The sequence below is a fragment of the Leuresthes tenuis genome, unplaced genomic scaffold (assembly GCF_036924035.1).
Source record: "Leuresthes tenuis unplaced genomic scaffold, fLeuTen1.0.hap1 SCAF_18, whole genome shotgun sequence".
NCBI lineage: Eukaryota > Metazoa > Chordata > Actinopteri > Atheriniformes > Atherinopsidae > Leuresthes > Leuresthes tenuis.
This window is the reverse complement of record NW_027325372.1, coordinates 10,927,341-10,945,542: the sequence shown is the minus strand read 5'-3', so window position 1 is coordinate 10,945,542 and position 18,202 is coordinate 10,927,341. Positions and strand designations below refer to the sequence as shown.

The window sequence follows — 18,202 nt, the reverse complement described above, 5'->3', positions numbered from 1 at the left end:
AGCTCTGGTTTCACATGTACGAGGGTATCTAAACGATAGCTGGTTTCATATTTGTTCTTAGTCCACGGCCACGCTGCAGAATGAAGCACCCCTGACCAATTTATTGCAATGCAAATTAGCTTGATCTTGCGTTGTTTATACTTGCATGCCAGGTAACCTAATCCTCTGAGTGCTCCCATCATGTTAGCTGGTCTAATCTAGCAGATGACCTTGCGGACAGTGTAATGCTAGGTTATATAAATGACTGGCTTGATGTCATGGTGACTAATCACCATAATCTGACCACATCATTCATGGAACACAGTAGATAGAGGGCAGAGAAGGTGGACAGAAGGAGTAAGTTTTATTTTTGTTTGTGGCAGGTGAGATTAACAGGTTTCTGTATGAAGGAGGATTCAATATCGTAGGAAAGAGAAACATTTCTTTGAAGGAAGTTAGGAACGGGAACCTCTGACAGTGTGAATTGTGTCCTTGTCAGGCTGTGAGGCCCTTTTAACCACAATCTTGTGTCCCCATTTATCTTCTGCCTGTCTCCACAAAGAAAGAGACAGATCAACACCTCACTCAGTCAGTTATGTAAAGCCTTCTATTTATATCACCTGCAGCAGTCACTGCAGAAACTTCATTAAGCATAGTTTTCACTGTACACAAACGAATGCGAACGAGTTGTTTTCTGATATCACCTGAGTTGCATGGCAGTGGTTATCGGAGTATCCTTGATGCAGTGAAAACAAAACCAAAAGCTGACTGATACCAGGGGTTCCCATACTGTGACCTTTGGACCACGAGGGGGGTTGTACCATGAGCACAGGATACATTCATGGGTCGCTGTTTGTGTTTTTGCGACCCTGAGTCAGCAAATACTTTAGCCTTAAGACAAAGCCATGTTCTGCCTGCTCACATGGGTGCACGTGTTGTTCCATGCAGCAGGTGATAAGCAAGGTATGTGTGTTATTAATGTAAGATATGTGAGGAATGCAGAACTGGATGTGACTCTGTGTGTGTGTGTGTGTGTGTGTGTGTGTGTGTGTGTATTTGTTTGTCAGCACATTGTTCCCTCCAGTCCCTCCCCGGGGAGGTGAAGTCATCAAAAACAAATGAGCTCTCAGGTGACGAGGAACAAAAAAGCATAATGAGGAAGCAAATTCTTTGTTTCAGGTCAGGCGGCAAAGCAAACTGTGTTGATTCCATGAAGCACTTGTTTAAATTGGTAGTGTATCAGAAACCCTGTGTAAAACACACATGTTTGATGTAAACAGAAATAAGAATAAGCAGCGACCCCATTAAAAAAACATTTTAAAATGAGATGAAAATGTAAAATAATTGATCTTAATCGAATATTTGGAGGGGTAGTTTGACTGTTAAGAAAATATCATCATACATTTTCATGGAGATGGTGAGAAGATATGATGAAATAATCAAAACAATACTCAAATTATCTGTCAGATGTGCGCGTGTAGGTCGGCCATTATGGTTGTCAAGCACCCAAATGTTTTGTTTAATAAGATGCATGTGACCTCCAGAGTGTCCAGCATGCACATTGATCAGATGTAAACACGGCAGTCACTTCCCCTGCAGCCAACAAAAGCATCACAACATGCAGCTTCACAATTCAACAGTGATACCAACACAAGGCTAATGGGACACAAAGCTGCTCCTGAATACATTTGTTCTCCATGTTCAAGCAGGTTGAATATGCAGCTTCACAACACACATGCCTGAAAATGCTGAATCAGAGCAGTGAAGTTCCCATCAAAGAACATCTGAGTATTATTAACCCATAGTTAAATACTGAGTAAAATATATTTGTGTGCATGATGCTTTTTATCTACAAGCCAGAAAATCTGTTTTTTGTACAGGAGTCTTGAAGCAAATCACTTTTATTAACTGACATCTGTTTATATTTTGTAATACACAGAACAACAAGGACTGTAGTACACTGCAGTCAGATGAAGTGATGCAAGTGACCAGAAAATCCATAAAACCTTATTGGATGACAAAGAAATGCAGCACTAACAGCAGTCAGCAAGCACATCAGTAATGGTTGGCCTCAGGGTGACTGTGTGTGTTTGTGTGCGTGTAAAGAGAGTAGAAAAACATCGACCGTCTCTTTTAGTAACACTGTCAATAACACGTTTTTGATAGAATATTAATGAGAAGGTAGATGGGTGAATACCGACAGACTGATCTCGTGCTCTCTCTCGTGAACGTGGGAGTCATTTAGGTTCAACAGCTGTTAATAGTGTCAACTCAACCAGTCTGTTTGGGTGTGGTGACTGGAGTGCCAGGATTACTGTCAGAAACATATATTCTTCTCTTAAAGCTCCAGGAGCTTCATTTTTCTGTAAAGTAAAGGCAATGTTCAGGCAGTACTTGATATAACTTCCAAACTTTTGTTTCCCCCTTTCAAAATCATCTGAAATTTAGCTTGTTGACTCCAATCAGCTGCCAACTTCTGCCGACAGCAGTGGCTGAATTCATCTGGTGTGTCCTGTTTGTGTTGTAGTTACTTTGTCCTTAAACTGACAAGATTCATCTACAGTTAATTTCCTTGGGCACAGTTAACGTTGTCTTTTGAATGAATAAACATAACACTTGTTTACCAATCGTAACGTCTCACGAGAAGGCTCTGAAACTGACATCGACAACTCCGGGACAAAAAGATGGATCTATTTGACCTGTTTGACCTGGCAGCTTCGCTCTCAGTCCCAAGCTGATGTCTGCAGTCCAGCGTAAAAAGTAATAAAGCAGCCAGAAATTTCTCCTGCTTATCAGTAATTGATGCCCAGCACAGCCTGCGGTGTACAGCGTAATGCCATCCCCTCTGGTTATCGTAGTAACAGGCTGGAGGTTGTGGTTACTGCCTTCTAGCCTTCTGCACACCGCGTATAAACGCACCACTACTGGCGATGGCAAAGGATTTGACTGACTTGTTTTAGCTAGTCTTAACACTTTTGAAAAACCTGTTTAAGTGATGCTTTTGGTCCAAAAACTGTATTTTAGGAGAATTTCAAGCTAAGACAAATCTCTTTGAGATTTCTAAAAAAGATCTGACCTTTTTTGCCTCAGCTTAATCAAAACAGTTAGTGAGAGCATTATCTGCCAAAGCTAAAACCCTGTTTTGCATTCGTTTTTAGATTTGATGTTGGTAAGTAAATTGGCTCTTTGCTTTTTTGCTAATTCTCCACCTCACCTCCAATATCCATGAAACTCATCTTGGTAGTTTCTGCACAACATCGCTACCAGACAGACGGCATTTGGCACTGAATGCATGCCGCCGACTTGGCACAGGAGTCCACATTTAGTGTGCTAATGAAAGTGATCTGAAAATTCTCCACTGCAACTCTACCATACCTACTGCAACAGAAATGAGACATCTATTTTTAGTCTTACTAGTACCAGACAGCCTCTTCAGAGAATGTGCAAAGCTTGGCAGCCACAGATTGGGTGGAGGAGGTTAACGCTGCATGTATAGCTGGTGGTCAATGCCATCTGATCAATTGAAATATTTCTTTAGCTTGCTGCCATCATTTACCAACATTAAAGCATGTTTTAGATTTGTATATTTTCAGTCAAACTCCCAAATTTCTGATATTTTAGATAGACCCAAATCACTGAAATGCCTCCTTATAATGAGGCTGACCTACTGTATTTGTGGTTACATAACACCACCAACTGATCACTGTTGATTGGCTTTATTGATCTCTAATCTTGGTAGGTTGGAGCTGCCTGTGAGTAATAGGTCAATCCCAGCTGGAAACCGGCCTCCTTGCTATTAATCAGACGTGGTCATATCTTCTAACTGGTGACAAATTTAAAAAGTACAGAAGAAATGTATCTGGACATTTGAAACCTGTCCTTCAAGGTGTAAATCGCCCCCTCTGTTTCTCTGTGTCTCAGTGGGAGGCAGCTAGTTTACTGCAGTGCTGTTGCATAACTCTGCTGACTAGAAGCAGCTGTGTGTGTGTGTGTGTGTGTGTGTGTGTGTGTGTGTGTGTGCGCTAACATGCAGGCTTCATGCAATTTAAATGTCACCTTTTGCAGAGATGGTGAGGGGATTTAGCCCCTTCTTACAGTGACGGTCACACTCACAGAGGATAATGTCAGCCCTTTTCTGTCATAAATTAGCTAAGTGGATGACTCCTAAAGCATTTTCCACTTAGTATTAAGCAGATTTGTTTGTGTGCGGAAAAAAAAAGTAACTCATGCTCGTCTTTCAGGTGCAGTTACTTGGGATTTTCTTTGCCATTTTTGTTCTTTCAGCGTAGCTTCAGTCGGCATTGTTTCATTCAACTTGATGCTTTGTTAATCGTGACCTTGAGCCTTCGTACCTTATGTTTTCATTTGTTTGAGTGTGTCTGAGCACAAGAGACTGTGTGTGCCCGTTGTGTGATTAATGTTCTCACCATCTCTTGCTGCCAGGAAGAGCCATGACTCACTCCTTTTCTCTCCTCCTATCTCACATCTTTCTTCTGTTTTCCCACTCTATAAACCATGTGATCATAAATGCTAGCTGAAGTTGCTTTTAGCAGATGGCTCAAGCTGGTACGTTTTTTTTATTTTTATTTGCCATTATCTCAAGTGTTTAGGTCACTGGGTTTTACTGATATGTGCACCCTACACGGTCGAGGTTGAGTTGGAAGCTGTTTGCTCAACATCAACAGCCGATAAAATGTTTGTGCCCTCCATGAACTTGATGTAATGTATAATAGTTTTATAGCTTTGATTCATGGTCGATTAACCTTTTTAATTATTTATCCCTAGATCACAGAAATAAATAATTAGCACTATTTAGGAAAAAAACTAAAAAGAACCCTGTATGTAGTGTGTGGTGATCTGTTAATGTGACTGCTTTTAGTGCTGACTCATTTTGTGTTGAGTGGTGCATTAAGGTCCGTCCTTTTAAGACTGCTGCACTGATTTATTACTGAAAAATAAGATATTTGTCTTTCAAACATGATGCAGATTCATGGAAAGCTGAAAGACAAACAATATAAATCAATGTGAGGTTTTCTGTAAGTGTTTTTTCTGTTTGACTGTAGGGAAAGTAAGGTCCACACAAAGATTCTCTAAATGCTTCCTATAAAACTAGAAGGAAAGCTGCTCCCACCCCACTCAAACAACATGTACCGGTAGCTCCTATTGGTAATCTCCGGTGACCTGATCTAACCCCACCCACCATACCGTGCCAGCTCTGCTGAAATTCATAATTAAAGAAAACATTTCATAGGATATTTAGTATCCACCCTTTAGTGCCGAATGAGTTTTTAATTTCCAGGAAATTGAGAACACTTTGTTTTCTGCAGGGTAACTTTTTTTTTTGTCTTTTTAAGGCCAGACAATGACATACACAGGTTGTGTAGTGCAAGACAGATCATTTAAAGAAAAACACTTAAACATCCTAATTTATTTCATAGAGACTTTAATCTTTCATATAAATTGTTGTAAACGAAGCCCTATAGGATCTATGCACTGCATGGAAAATAGCTAACATGTAGCATTATAGCTCTTACTTGTACTTGGCAGCACTGGAGGAAAACTGGGCGCTCTTCTCTTCTAATGCACCAGTATAAGTCTGCAGAGTTTCATAGCACAGTGTGACTGTTAAATAGCTTAGTGAGTTAAGCTTGTGAATGCTGTTTTTCAGGATTTCACCTAGTACACTTTGCACCCAGAAGGCGATCACGCAAAGGTGCATTTTCAACCCATTTAATGGTTCATAGAAAATGCTGTAATGCTTGTACAGAAGATTAAGACTAAACCCTCTGTTTTTGCAATCACAGCGGTAAAAGTGTCAAATTTTCCAGTTTAATACAACTACTGCTTGGCTCTGATAGTTAAGCTGCTGTCTTAAATAATGTAATAATAATAATAAATGTTTAATTTTTTACAGACGAGACCAGTGTTTTGCTTTTATTTGGGGGCAAATAAAAGTTGTTGCGCTTATTAATGTTGGTAGTTTGTTATTAGAATTGACCCATTTTTATGCATTTTACTTGCTAACCAACATACTCAAGTAGAATTTAAATAATCTGAATGGGTTGTATTTTCTAAACCTCCAAAATTCTTAGGTTTCAGCGTTTAAGTTGGTTTCCTTAAATGACATTAAACAAGCTCTGTGAGACTGATTAACGTAAGTAATATCAAACTTTATTGATATAGTTTAAAACTAATAGTTTTTAAATATTTTCAGAACATAAGTTTATTTTTATTATTTATTTATATCCACCTAAATGAGATCTGAAATGCTGACTAACAATGGGTAAATTATTTAACAACGTTCTGTATTTATTATTGCACTGCTGCTTTATCAAATCACCTCTAAATAATCAAATTATTGAGCTCATAAGGAGGGCATTTGTCAGCTTAACTTTGTACTGAACTCAACTTGTGAATGAATGTGAAAATGAGGCCCTCAGAAGCAGTTTTGATGACTGATGCAAAGCACAAAGTATTTTTCAGATAAGAAATGCAGATCGGAGGGAAAAGATGAAACACCTCTATAGATAAAAATAAAAATGCAGTTTGAAGCTGAAATTGACCTCCTATTTCTCCAATCTGCAATCTTTCTGCTCTACACTTAATTTAACTGTTTAGCACGGCTTTAATGATGGATATGCGCAGAATTATTGATAATCATTGTCTTTATGTGCATTTTAAAAAGAGCAAGAAGAAAAACTCATTGCTGGCATCAAATCTACAACCAGACGTTTATCAATAATAAAGAGTTCAATCAATATTTTAATGTCTAAATCTGCCATCATAGTCTATTTACTGCAATCCCCATTTCTTTCCTTTCTTGCTCCCTCTCTGAATACAACATCTGACTCAGTTCTCATGTTTTGTTTACTCAAAAACACCTGCTTCCTCCTTTCCTTTCCTTCTGCTTGCTTTCTCTCATTCTCTCAATTTCGCCCTCCTTCCTTCCTGCCCACTTTCTCCCTTCTCGACCTCTGCCCCACTCTTACTTTCACACCATTTCTCTGGCTCTTTTCGGGACGTTTGTCATTTTCCTTGTGGTTTTCTCACGCCTGCTCAGGATATGAAAGGATTGTTTTGTGTTAATGGGAGACTGAGAAGGGGAGGAATGGCAGCAGAGGCAGAAAAAGAGAAAACAAGAGACAGAGATTGATGATTTTTTTTTTTTAAGTTGTAGAAAAGATACGAATTGTTTTATTTTAGTTTGGAGCCTTGTTTTCTGAAGAGAAGACAGCACAGTTATAGTCAATGGCCTGTAATGTGCATTTGTATTGCCATGAGAGATGAGATGCTGTAGAAGACCCTGAGATGGGTGAGAGGGTTTAGAAAAAGGAAACATCACTCATAAGCTTTTAGACTTAAACTTTTACCACAATTTAACTTGATGTGTTTTCAAAAAAAGTCCAAATTAGTGTGTTCACACCATCAGCTGTATGTACACAGACAACATAACAGCTCCCCTGAAATAGAGCCAAAATTATTTACATAAGTGGCGATGAGCTGGTGATGTAACTTGCAACCAAAGTGTGTGCAGTAATGACAGGGGGGTGGATACGTTCTGTAGTATTAGGGTTACGTCTCCTGCCTGCAAATGGCATGCATTGTTACCCACGCCAAGGAGGTTATGGGGCCGGTACGGTATTTTGTTTATCAGCAAGATCACTTGTTATTGGAGGTGGGGCATGCTCCATCTTGGAAGTGATGAACTTTTGTTGTTGTTCTGGGTCCAGAAACTTTTGATTTAGCCTCAGCAGAGGTATTCAGTCTCTGACTGCTCTTGTTTTGTTAGTTGTCGTATAATAACATCAACTCAAAAACAGGAGTCGGGGAGCCTCATTGTCATTCTGCTCATACTGTGGATGAAACACAGCAGTTTCAACTGTGTAGTTCTTATGCCTCACGTCCTCTGTGCTCCAGCCAGATGCCCCTCCAGCTGTGAGATTATGTCTCCAGCAGTGAGTGAACGGCACACTGTGGAGAAAGTCCTGACAAAACTCTCCATATATTCTCTAGAACTTTTCCAATATTAATGTGTTAAAAAAAAAAATCATCACCCCCACCACCAGCACCACCACAGTCAAGCAGGTTAGTCTCAGTAAAGCTCAAACTGAATCCGACTGAAAACAGATGGAAATGTGATATGCTGCACATTTCTTTCAGAGCTAATAGACAGCTGTCACTGGTAATTAAGTGGACATCTTATGTTTAAGTTGTGATTATCCCAGCTTTCTTTTAATGAGCCACACTGCTTTCAGTTCATTCTTCAGCTACAGCTCTGGTTTACTTCATTATATTTGTTTTCTACTCATTTAAAGAGAGAGCTGTCATGGCTGTTGTAATAAAGGTATACAGTATCAATTTTTCATTTTCATTCTTCTGTAGCAGCAAAATACATTTTATTCATTTCACTGTTTGAACCATTTTGGAATGATTTTTTCCTCATATTTGGCATCCAAGTGTCAGACTTTCTATGAAGGTCTTTCAGTTTTTTTATTTGGATATTGGCTACTTTTGAACTTATTTTCAGTCCAGTCATTGTACCTGACCATTTTCAGAGGGATGATTTTTTTTTTGTTAACAGTCAACTATGAGCCATTCTAACAAAAAAGGGATCCCTCATCCCAAGGAATGAACCAGTGTTGTGTCTTCACATAACAGTCAACGTGGGAAAGAACCAATTTTAAATTGCTTCTTTGGGGACTGGACAAAAGAAGACATGGCAGGCCTAAAGAAAAAAAAAACTATCTAGAGCAGATTAACAGTATCTGAAAGTGATGTCCTTAGGAAATAGACAATAGCTGCATCTGTCTACTGTTCACTCATCAGCAATAGTCTCTATGGAAGGGTGGCTGTCAAGAAGCCATTCTTAAGGAGGGAAAAACAGGAAGAAAAGGAAATGACAAATGAACTGTACTGAAAAGCAGTGGCAACAAATCAGAAAATCATGGATGATGAATCCTCCCCAGAGCCCAGACCTCAACATTACTGAAGCAGTGTGGGATCATCTTGACAGAGAACAGAACAAAAGGCAGCCGACATCCAAAGAAGAGCTTTGGGATGTCCTTCAAGAAGCCTGGAGACCTATTCCAGAAGACCACTTAAAGAAATTACAAGGAAACTTGTCTTGAGGGTTCCGGGCAATTTATAAAGAAATGAGAAGGGACTCAAGGTTTTTGTACAGTACTGTAGCTTCAGAGAACAAGGTCAAATTGTACCAAGGCAAAAAACAAGAACAGGACTGTTTGGAAATGTGCACCTTAGGCTCAATTACCTGTAGTACTAATATGAACTGAGCTTATGCCTCTCGTTAAAGAAAAGTAATTTTTTTAATGTTAAAGTAATTCAGTTAAAGATGTTGCCAATTTTAATTTGATCCTATGAGCCAATATGTTTAAATACACTGATAATGCAGTGCAAGTCCTTCCTCCCTCCTCCCAGGTTAATTTGTGGTGTATACTCCAAAAGGTGGAGGTCAGAAAACAATTGGATACACAAAATGTTTGTCAGTGCTGGAACGACGTGGAGAAAGGCACATAAAACCTGCGCAGATGCTGTGATGAATGGGCATTTTGTACTGGAGCTCCATTATTTTTGTTGCATGTGAGAAGGAAATGTGCAGGGTAATTGATGATAGATTGAGCAGATTGTAATTTTTTTTCCTTCCCACGATCAATCAGCACCGCTCACCAGCCGTGTGACAGCCTGAATATGAACTCTCTGTTGCTCTCTCCGTCCGTCCGGCTCTCCTCCCTCTCTGTCCTCCACGCTTCCTCCTCCTCGCACCTTACCTCTCTGTCCTCCCCGTTTGAATCGTTTGATGTCAATCCTTTCTCACACTCCTTCTCTCCATGTTTCCTCCCTCTTCTCTCACTTGCTGCACTCATTTCTTTTTCTCTCTTTCTTGAATACTTCCTGCGTTTTGACTCTCTCAGTATTGTTCCCTGTGTATGTGTGTGGTTGCACATACAGTACCAGCAGTGTGTGGGAACTGTGATTCAGATGTGTGTGGGAACAGAGACATATCTTTATTTACTACATTTTGTCTGTGTTTTTGGTATTGTCTGTGTGTGTGTGTGTTTGTGTGTATATGGGAATTGTTTACTAAAAACTGTTTTCCTGTTTTGATGTTGACAAACCTTCAGACAGGAGCCGATTCTTATCTGCGACTTTGTCTCCCTCTTTATGGTTGCACAACACAGCTTTTGTCCATGAACTTTTTTTGTATGTGTTTATGTTCTTAGGTGTGTGAATGTGTGAAAGATGGAGACAGAAAGAACGGACTGAAATGTGTATGAAACATATGTAAACAAAGTCTGAAAAAGCCCCACAACAGGAAGCACTTTGTAAATGACACAGCCTTATAAGGAGCCAGGAAGTGAAGGTGATGGAGTCTCCGTGGTGACAGAGTTCCCAAGACCTGGTCACCACGGCAACAGGGGTTAAGCCTGGTTTATTACAAGCTCAAGAGAAAGGCTGAGGTCAACATTTGTTCTGGACAAAAGGAACATGGCCTTTATTATCTTGAGGGCAAATGTAACACTTTTGCGTGACTCTGTCTCAGAGTGAGGTCACTCTGAGGTCCTGCTAGCTGTAGGTATTCATCTCAGGCTGTTTCTTAAACTACTCAGAAGTGTCACAAGCAAGGAAATATCTCTACAAATGTGCTAATGTTACACAGCAAGACTCCACATGCATCAGAAATCAGCTTCTTTGAGTAAGTGAGCCACAAATAAACCAAACACAAAATACCAATAAGCAATCATTATCAAAAGCAATCACTTGTAATTTCGCAAAAACAAAGTTTACTGGTTCCATTTTCACAGTCAGACCAAACCAACGATTGCCTCTGGTTAGCATTTTATTGCTGTTTGAGGTATAATTTTTTTAATGGCACAATTACTTATTTTGTCAAGAAAGTTGTTTGTAGATTAATTATTCATTAAGATAATCATTATCTTTAGTAGGCCTGTCAAAGACATGTCTACCACTTATTTGAGTTGCTCATGCAGAATGATTTCACCTGTATAGACTTGTATGAAAGTCTGACTCACCAGATGTTGACTATCGGAATAAGCCTATTGCCCACTCATTGTTGACAGCATCATCCTCCCCCAGAGAAATTTGATTTTGGCTGAGCAGTGAGACAGGCCTGTCTGGTTCTTTGATTACATCATTGTAAATATCTTTTATAGAATATGTTTACATCCCACATATTTTTTTTTTTGCGGTGATGTTGCATGCCTTTCCAAATGTCCCAATTGTCCAAGTAATAAACATTGTGTAAAATAGAGGTTCTATTTTACTTTCTATAGGAGCCACCTCATACTCTGGATGGTTCTTTAGTATTTTGTAGTCCCTGGTTAGCGTCCCCGCTGTATTTCTGTAATTCTGAGATGGTATATTCTCTTTAGTAACAGGCAGAGAGAACCTGAGTGCCGATATTTAGTGCATCGTGGTTCAAATGACTTGTGCAGGCAGCAGCTGTTACAGTTGGGAATTGTATCAGTTTTGGTATGATCAAACTAAAATGATGGATTCCCTGACTCACCATGAGACCATGACTATGCCTAACCTGTTACTTGCTGCTGCTGGTTGTTGTTGTTGTTGCTCACTGTGATCTACTGACAAAAAAGATATGAAAAATGTTTAAGATAAAAATCTGACAGTTGTTACAATCTTACCTGCTACTGTCTGGAGCTTTTTCTCCATGTTGCATTTATAAAACAAGCTAAATATTCAGCTTAGTCACTCTCATCCATCTGCAGCAGTGTGGCTAAAGCTGCTTTGGATGCTCCAAAAACAGCCACAGCATTGGTGGACGGTTTGAGGCTGATGTACATGTAACTGTTTCTGCAGGGAATGTTTCCTGCATGTCCGACCTGTGTCCTCTGTCCTCATGTTTGTTGCCTCTTTCTGTTCATCATTGAGTTGATAAAAGATGATGGTTAGAAAAGATAATAGCAGTGTTAGAGGATGGGAAGTTCTGCTGCCTTTCATTGTATTTATGCCCCACACACCAGGATGTTCGACATGATTTGCAAAGGTGCGTTGGAGCAGGCCACGGTTTCAGTGACCACCTCATAAAGAGTATCAAACGTCTCATAGACAAATAGGAATTTGCACTTTGTAATCTTGCACTTGCAGTTTTGACATTCTTAAAGAGGTCTACAGCCCACAGTTCCTGCCACAGAGAAACAGGCGATCCATCAACAGCAGTGAAAACTCAAAGATGACCATGATTGCAGGCCGTTTTTCCACATCACAACAGCGTTTCAGCAAGTAAACAACTACTCCCATACACACCCCAGAATTTCCCAAAATTCTCACATGCTTACAGTCGCCCCATCAACATCAGACTGTGAGACACTTTTGCTATGTCATACTTTTGTGCCTCTTGTGATTCTGGCAGGTAAACTATCTGTGCATATAAAAACTGAATTATTGTGAAGTTCAATAACCTGTGCAGGAGGAAGGAACCTTTTCAATCAGCTGGTGATAATTAAATGGAATGGCACTCAGTTATTGACATCTGTTTGAGGAATATGAAAGTGCATTTAAATTTAGAGCAGCCTAATCTGCTCTTTATCAAATTAGGAGCCAGCTCTCTTTTACTGTCGGTTGTCCCCCTTTGTTCATGAGGGGGTGAAATTGGCGTTTTCCTTTCAGTGATCTGCAGAGATTCTGCATCTCTGCTGTTTCTGACTTTAATTGCTGCAGATTAAGTTGTAGAAAATCACTCAGATACTAAGAAATTCACCTTCACCAATATATATGTATATGAATACCTTATAGCTACTGCGCACAATAAACAGATGGTTCCCCTCAGCTTAATCTGGTAAAATGAATGCATCGTGCTTCGTTCCTGTTAAATAGAATTGAATCTAGTTTTCAGTTTTCTCATCCCTGAACACATCTGCTGCCTGATGTGGGAGCAGGATTGACTACCTCAAAATTGAAACTTCAGAAAGATGTTTGAGATGCTCTCTGAATGTCTTACAGTTCAGTGGGCTTCTCAGATCTTTTTAAATCAGGCTAATTTCATTATTTGAGCCATCTTAGGGTAGATTATTCTCAAACTGCAAGCAGACACTTCAAGACTAACCTCATCAGTTGATTCCTTTAGCGTATCTCTCCCCGTCTCCAGTTTCTCTATGGGAAAGCCTGTGTGGTAGCCAAATGGCATTTAATGCATTTTCAGTGAGCTGCGTCAAGTGACAGTTTGTCAGTGAGATAATGATGAAATTCTGATTAAATTCCTTTAGATTCAGCTGACTTCACTTAGCTGAAATTCTGTCCGCCTCTTCCTGCCCTCATAACCCTTAACTGAGATCACATTTCTCTGTCCAAGGAGATATTTAGATATAGATATTAATGGGTCTCTAACAGCTCCGACATGTATATATGACTGTGTAGTTTCACTTTTATGCCAACATAGTCTTTTGAAGTAAAGAATGTTTAGATTTTTAGACTCTGAACATGAAGATCCTTCTAATGCCAATCCGGTGTTGCTGATGTGGAAGTTTAAAAACTATACATTTGACTTTTAATAGGTGTCATGAAATGAAACGTGAGCTCATTCAGACATGAAGAATTCTGCAGCTTTTTGTTTAAACATGTGGACTAATTTTTCCAGCTGCCATGAGAAAACCCTCCAACACATCTGCTGTCGAGGAAGAGGTGTTGAATTAGCAGATGAAACGTGTGAGAACAGTCGAATGAAAATGTTTGGGAGTGAAGAAAACTGATTCAAAGTTTGTTTGAGCAAAGATAAGCCAGACAGTCGGTATAAGCAGGGAGATGCTGTACATTCAACTCACAGCTTTGATAAAGCGTCCGTAATTCACCTTGTATCTGAATCATCATGTGAAGTGAACAGGTGTGAGAAGAGTAAGTGGCTTATGTTCAAACTGTATGTATTAAATTATTTTATCCTCTATATAATACAACAAGAAAAGGATTTGATTGCCAAAAATATTGGAAATGGTGTCAGAAATGTGTCCTAATTTGCAGGAGTTCATCCTCTCTCCTTTCATCCATGATAATCTCATATAGTAGGTCAATCCTTTTCTGTCTCTTCACGGCTTATATTAGCTAGAAAAAATTTATTTTTTATGAAACAATCATGAAAATAAAAGAAAAAAGCTCAAATATGCGTTTTTTCAAACTGGATGTAACCTCAAAGGTTTTTATGGGATTGAATGGCATGCATGTATGTTTTAGTTGTAACACACCAGTATCTTTCTTTATAAAAATATAATGCCCTATCTACAGTTTCTTAGCAAATTATCTTTGAAAAAGTCTTGCTTGAACCGCCACTGTTGTGAGATAATGAAGTGTTGAAAGTTACTTTCGGTGGTGACAGTTTTTCTTTTTTTAAACATTTCTGCAAGGTGTTGTCTGATATTATTCAGAGGCATTGACAGCATGTGTATGTTTCCATTAGTTTGCTGCATCCTGTTTGTCTGTTCAGCCAATTTCCACTGGTCTTTTCTTATTTGAGACCCTGCCATGCAGCAGGTGTTTGAAGGACTCACCTGCTTTCCGGCGGTGGAAAGTTACAGCGCATAAATAATCAAAAAAGTGCTAACTAACAAGGTCACATGCACAATGCGATCTATGTTAAGTTAACATGCTTTCACTTACGGGAGTTTATTTGAACATCAGTTACAGTGTTCCTAAATTCAAGTGACATTCTGAGGTCACTGCCTTTTCTCTGAGGAGTGCTGGGGAACTGAAGTGCAATAATTTAGTCAGATGCACAGTGGATCTGAACGAAATCCTCTTTTTACCATCACATGGGCCTGGACAGGAGGTGTTAAAACAGTCAGCCTCAGGTCAGCTCTCATATAACTGAACACAAACACAGCAGACAGTTTATGCTGCTGTACACTTCACCAGCAACTGCAACAACACTTGTATCACATGTCGCTATTCACTGAAAGCGTTGTTATCATCACAGCTGCAGAATATCATTACATGTATCTGTTGTTATCAAAACTTTAAAGACACAATACAGCTTTTGTCTCTTTTTCTCAGTTTATCATTTGATGTTTTGGCTTTGGTTGAATCTATAAGAGCAGCAGATAAATTCTGTATTGATGCTTTAAAAAAAAAAAAGTATGTTACTGACTGAAGTTAAAATATAGGCTGTTTATTGATTTTTACAGCTAAGTAGGCTTTGGTTTTTGTATTTCAGTGTCTAAATTCTGCTATTGATGCCTTGAAATACATGCTCTTTGATGCTGATTTCAGGATATCTTAATTCCAATAGTTAAATTTTCCACTTAATTCAGTCCATAGACGTGAAAATGATGACTCCCTCCCACTGTTAGTATGCTACTTCTGCCCCCTGGTGGAAGTAGTAGAAAAACAAATGTTATCTTTCGACTTCACTTGTCCGTATCTCTGCCCACAACTTATTCAACTGTTTGTCTTTCCTGTACAGGTCTTCCAGAGCAGTACTACAGTCTCACGTGGTTCCTCAGTCCAGTTCTTGGCCTCATGTTCACCCCTCTGATTGGCTCAGCCAGCGACCGCTGCACGCTGCGGTGGGGCAGGAGGAGACCGTTCATCCTGGCTCTGTGTATAGGAACACTGATCGGAGTGGCGTTATTTCTGAATGGATCATTGATAGGTGAGTGTGTGATGGCTCGTGTTTCATACTGAAACTGAAGCATGTTGAGTGTCCAAAAGAAAATGGAATTAAAGTCCTTGATTTGCAACTTTTCACTTAAAGTAACTGCAACTAAAAGATGAAAATCTCTCCTGTGGACTATCTGTAATTTGTTGCAACACATTTGTGAGGTACATTTAAAAGGAGTTTTGGCTCAAATGCTATTATTAATTTCAAACCCACATCAAAGAGAGGGGTGTTTTTGTGGCACTTCCTCTGCACTAAACAGGAAAAATACCTATTATGTGGTTCAGGAGTTATTTGTAGTTAAGAAATGAAGAATTAAGAAAATGTTAATTCAAGCAATGAACAAAGAGACAAAAAGAAGCTGCATAATCATATATCACATGATTCTCAAATTTCTACTTTTTTAAATTGAGATTAAACAAGATTATGCAAATATATGAATCTTGTCACTTCTATGTCTGAGAATACTACAAATTTACTTCTTGCCATTTGTAAAACCAAAGCTTTGATAGGAAAAAAAAAAAATATATGATATGTGAGCACTATCTCATTACCCAGCATGCACTTGTCCCACAGGGGAAAGAAAATAGTACATTGGCTTCCTGCATGAGTCAGTGGAGCATCACTTGCCATAAGCTTCCCCCGCTGGGAGTTGTCCTTAAAAAAAAAAGGTTGTTTCCTCTGCTTATTGCACCACTCAGATGCCATTACAAGGTCCAGTCCAATCAAACTAATTGATTTTATGTCGATCGTGAAACACACATATTGACAGTATGCTAACACAAATCCAGATGTACTGTCATGAAACATATGTTTCTGTTGCAAACATACAGTCTGATACAGTTTGTCTCTGCCTGTTATTGTACACACAATTGTCACTTGAACTATTTGAAGAAAGCATTCAAAAAGACTAAAACACTTGATGTGCAGTGTACATCAAAGCTGTGAGTACTTATAAAACAGAAAAAAAACTCACTGGTGACAGGTAGCGCTTTGTGAAATCTCTTTAGTTTAGCCTTTAGATATGAAGTTATGTTTTCCTCTGAAATACTGAAGGCTCCAGGCCCTTTCTAAAGCTAAATTAGTTTAGTGAGTCAGCTGTGTGATAAATGTTAGAAAAATAAGAAGACACAAGTCCCATTCAATAACTTTAAGCTTTATGTTAAAGATGTTACACAGTCACATTCACACCTGGAACAACTCCATGAGTTTTTTTAAATCTGAGATTTCAAATTAAATACACCCATGAGCTGAGGCTTCAGTGATAGAGGCTGTTGTTCATGCTAGTCTATGGGATAAGAATCAAAAGGATTAAATAAGAAGCTGTTTACAAAAGTAGGATTTCAGCTCATCTTACCAAAACTTTTAGCTCATTTAAATTCAATTCAGTTTTATTTATATATAGCACCAAATCACAACAAATGTCATCTCAGGGCACTTCAAAGATAAAGTCCAATTCAAGCCAGTTCTAATATAATTAATTGTAAACCAAACATAATCCAATGAAATCAAATTAACTAAAATCCAAATTAGTTCAATTCATATCATGCCAATTTGAAAAAAGTTTCTTTGCTAAGGAAACATCCAATTTCCCATCCTGAGCATGCAAGAGGTGACTGTGGAAAGAAAAAAACTTCCAGCAGTGACAGGCACAGGAAGGGCGGCCATCTGCTTAGACCAGTTAGGAGTCATATAATGTAATTTGAGAACAGTCTGTTCTGGAGCTTTTCTCATTCCGCAGTGTTGCTGGTTGCAGAAAGCATTCAACCATCCTTCTGTTTTTGTATCAACATGGACTGAAATGAGGATGTTGACAAAACTGACAGATTGATAAAGTCTCTTGAATCATTGTTTTTACTCGGTTAACTTCATTTTTGGAGGTAAAAAACATGTTGGATTAAAAAACTTTTTTTAAAAATTTACTGCAGCATGTAAAATAGTGTTACAGTCACCACATCAAGAGAGAAGGATGCAACAAGAAATTAAATAAAAATAGATTTTTAGCCGGATTGATGTTATGGGCTTATGCAGTTACAGATACTTGGCTTGAAATTTGTTATAGTTGCATCTCTGTCAGGTCTCTCTGTTGCCCTCATGATATACCAGATGTGAGCATGTTCCATATTCGAACATAGACCAAATGTGGGACAAATTTACAACAATAGTGGGCCGGATCTTTCGGCTTGATGAAATGACAGAGGAGTTATTAATAACAAGAACAAGAGCTGCTGTGTGAGTTGTTTTCTGTCAGCAGTTTCTATTTAGTTGTACTCGCTCCTATTCTATTCTGCCTCCATTCTTCTGCTCAGAAGTTGGCACTCAGGGTGAGTTAGGGCACCCGGGAGGTGTGAGCACCTTGCCAGGGGGGTTGACATGGGAAAAACCCCTGACCTGTGACTGTGAGAGAAATTAACAAATAAAAGAGAGAACATGTGTTTCCATGGTTGTAAATGTATATGTGAATGTGTGTGACCAACACATGGTGACATGGGAAAGCCGTTGTAACCTGTATAGCCTGTATAGTGTGTGTGTATAGCCGTGTGTGTGTGTGTGTGTTGACATGGGAACACCAGAGCAGGCAGT

At 39.1% G+C, this 18,202-nt stretch overlaps 1 protein-coding gene across 1 annotated transcript in view; it reads left to right on the top strand.

Annotated features, from left to right (window-relative positions):
- LOC140274585 (solute carrier family 45 member 4) overlaps positions 1-18,202 on the top strand; it is a 62,613-nt gene that overhangs the window by 33,248 nt on the left and 11,163 nt on the right. Inside the window, exon 4 of the mRNA XM_072369914.1 lies at positions 15,425-15,613. Coding sequence (XP_072226015.1) covers positions 15,425-15,613 — 189 coding nt within the window. The remainder of the gene's footprint in view (positions 1-15,424; positions 15,614-18,202) is intronic.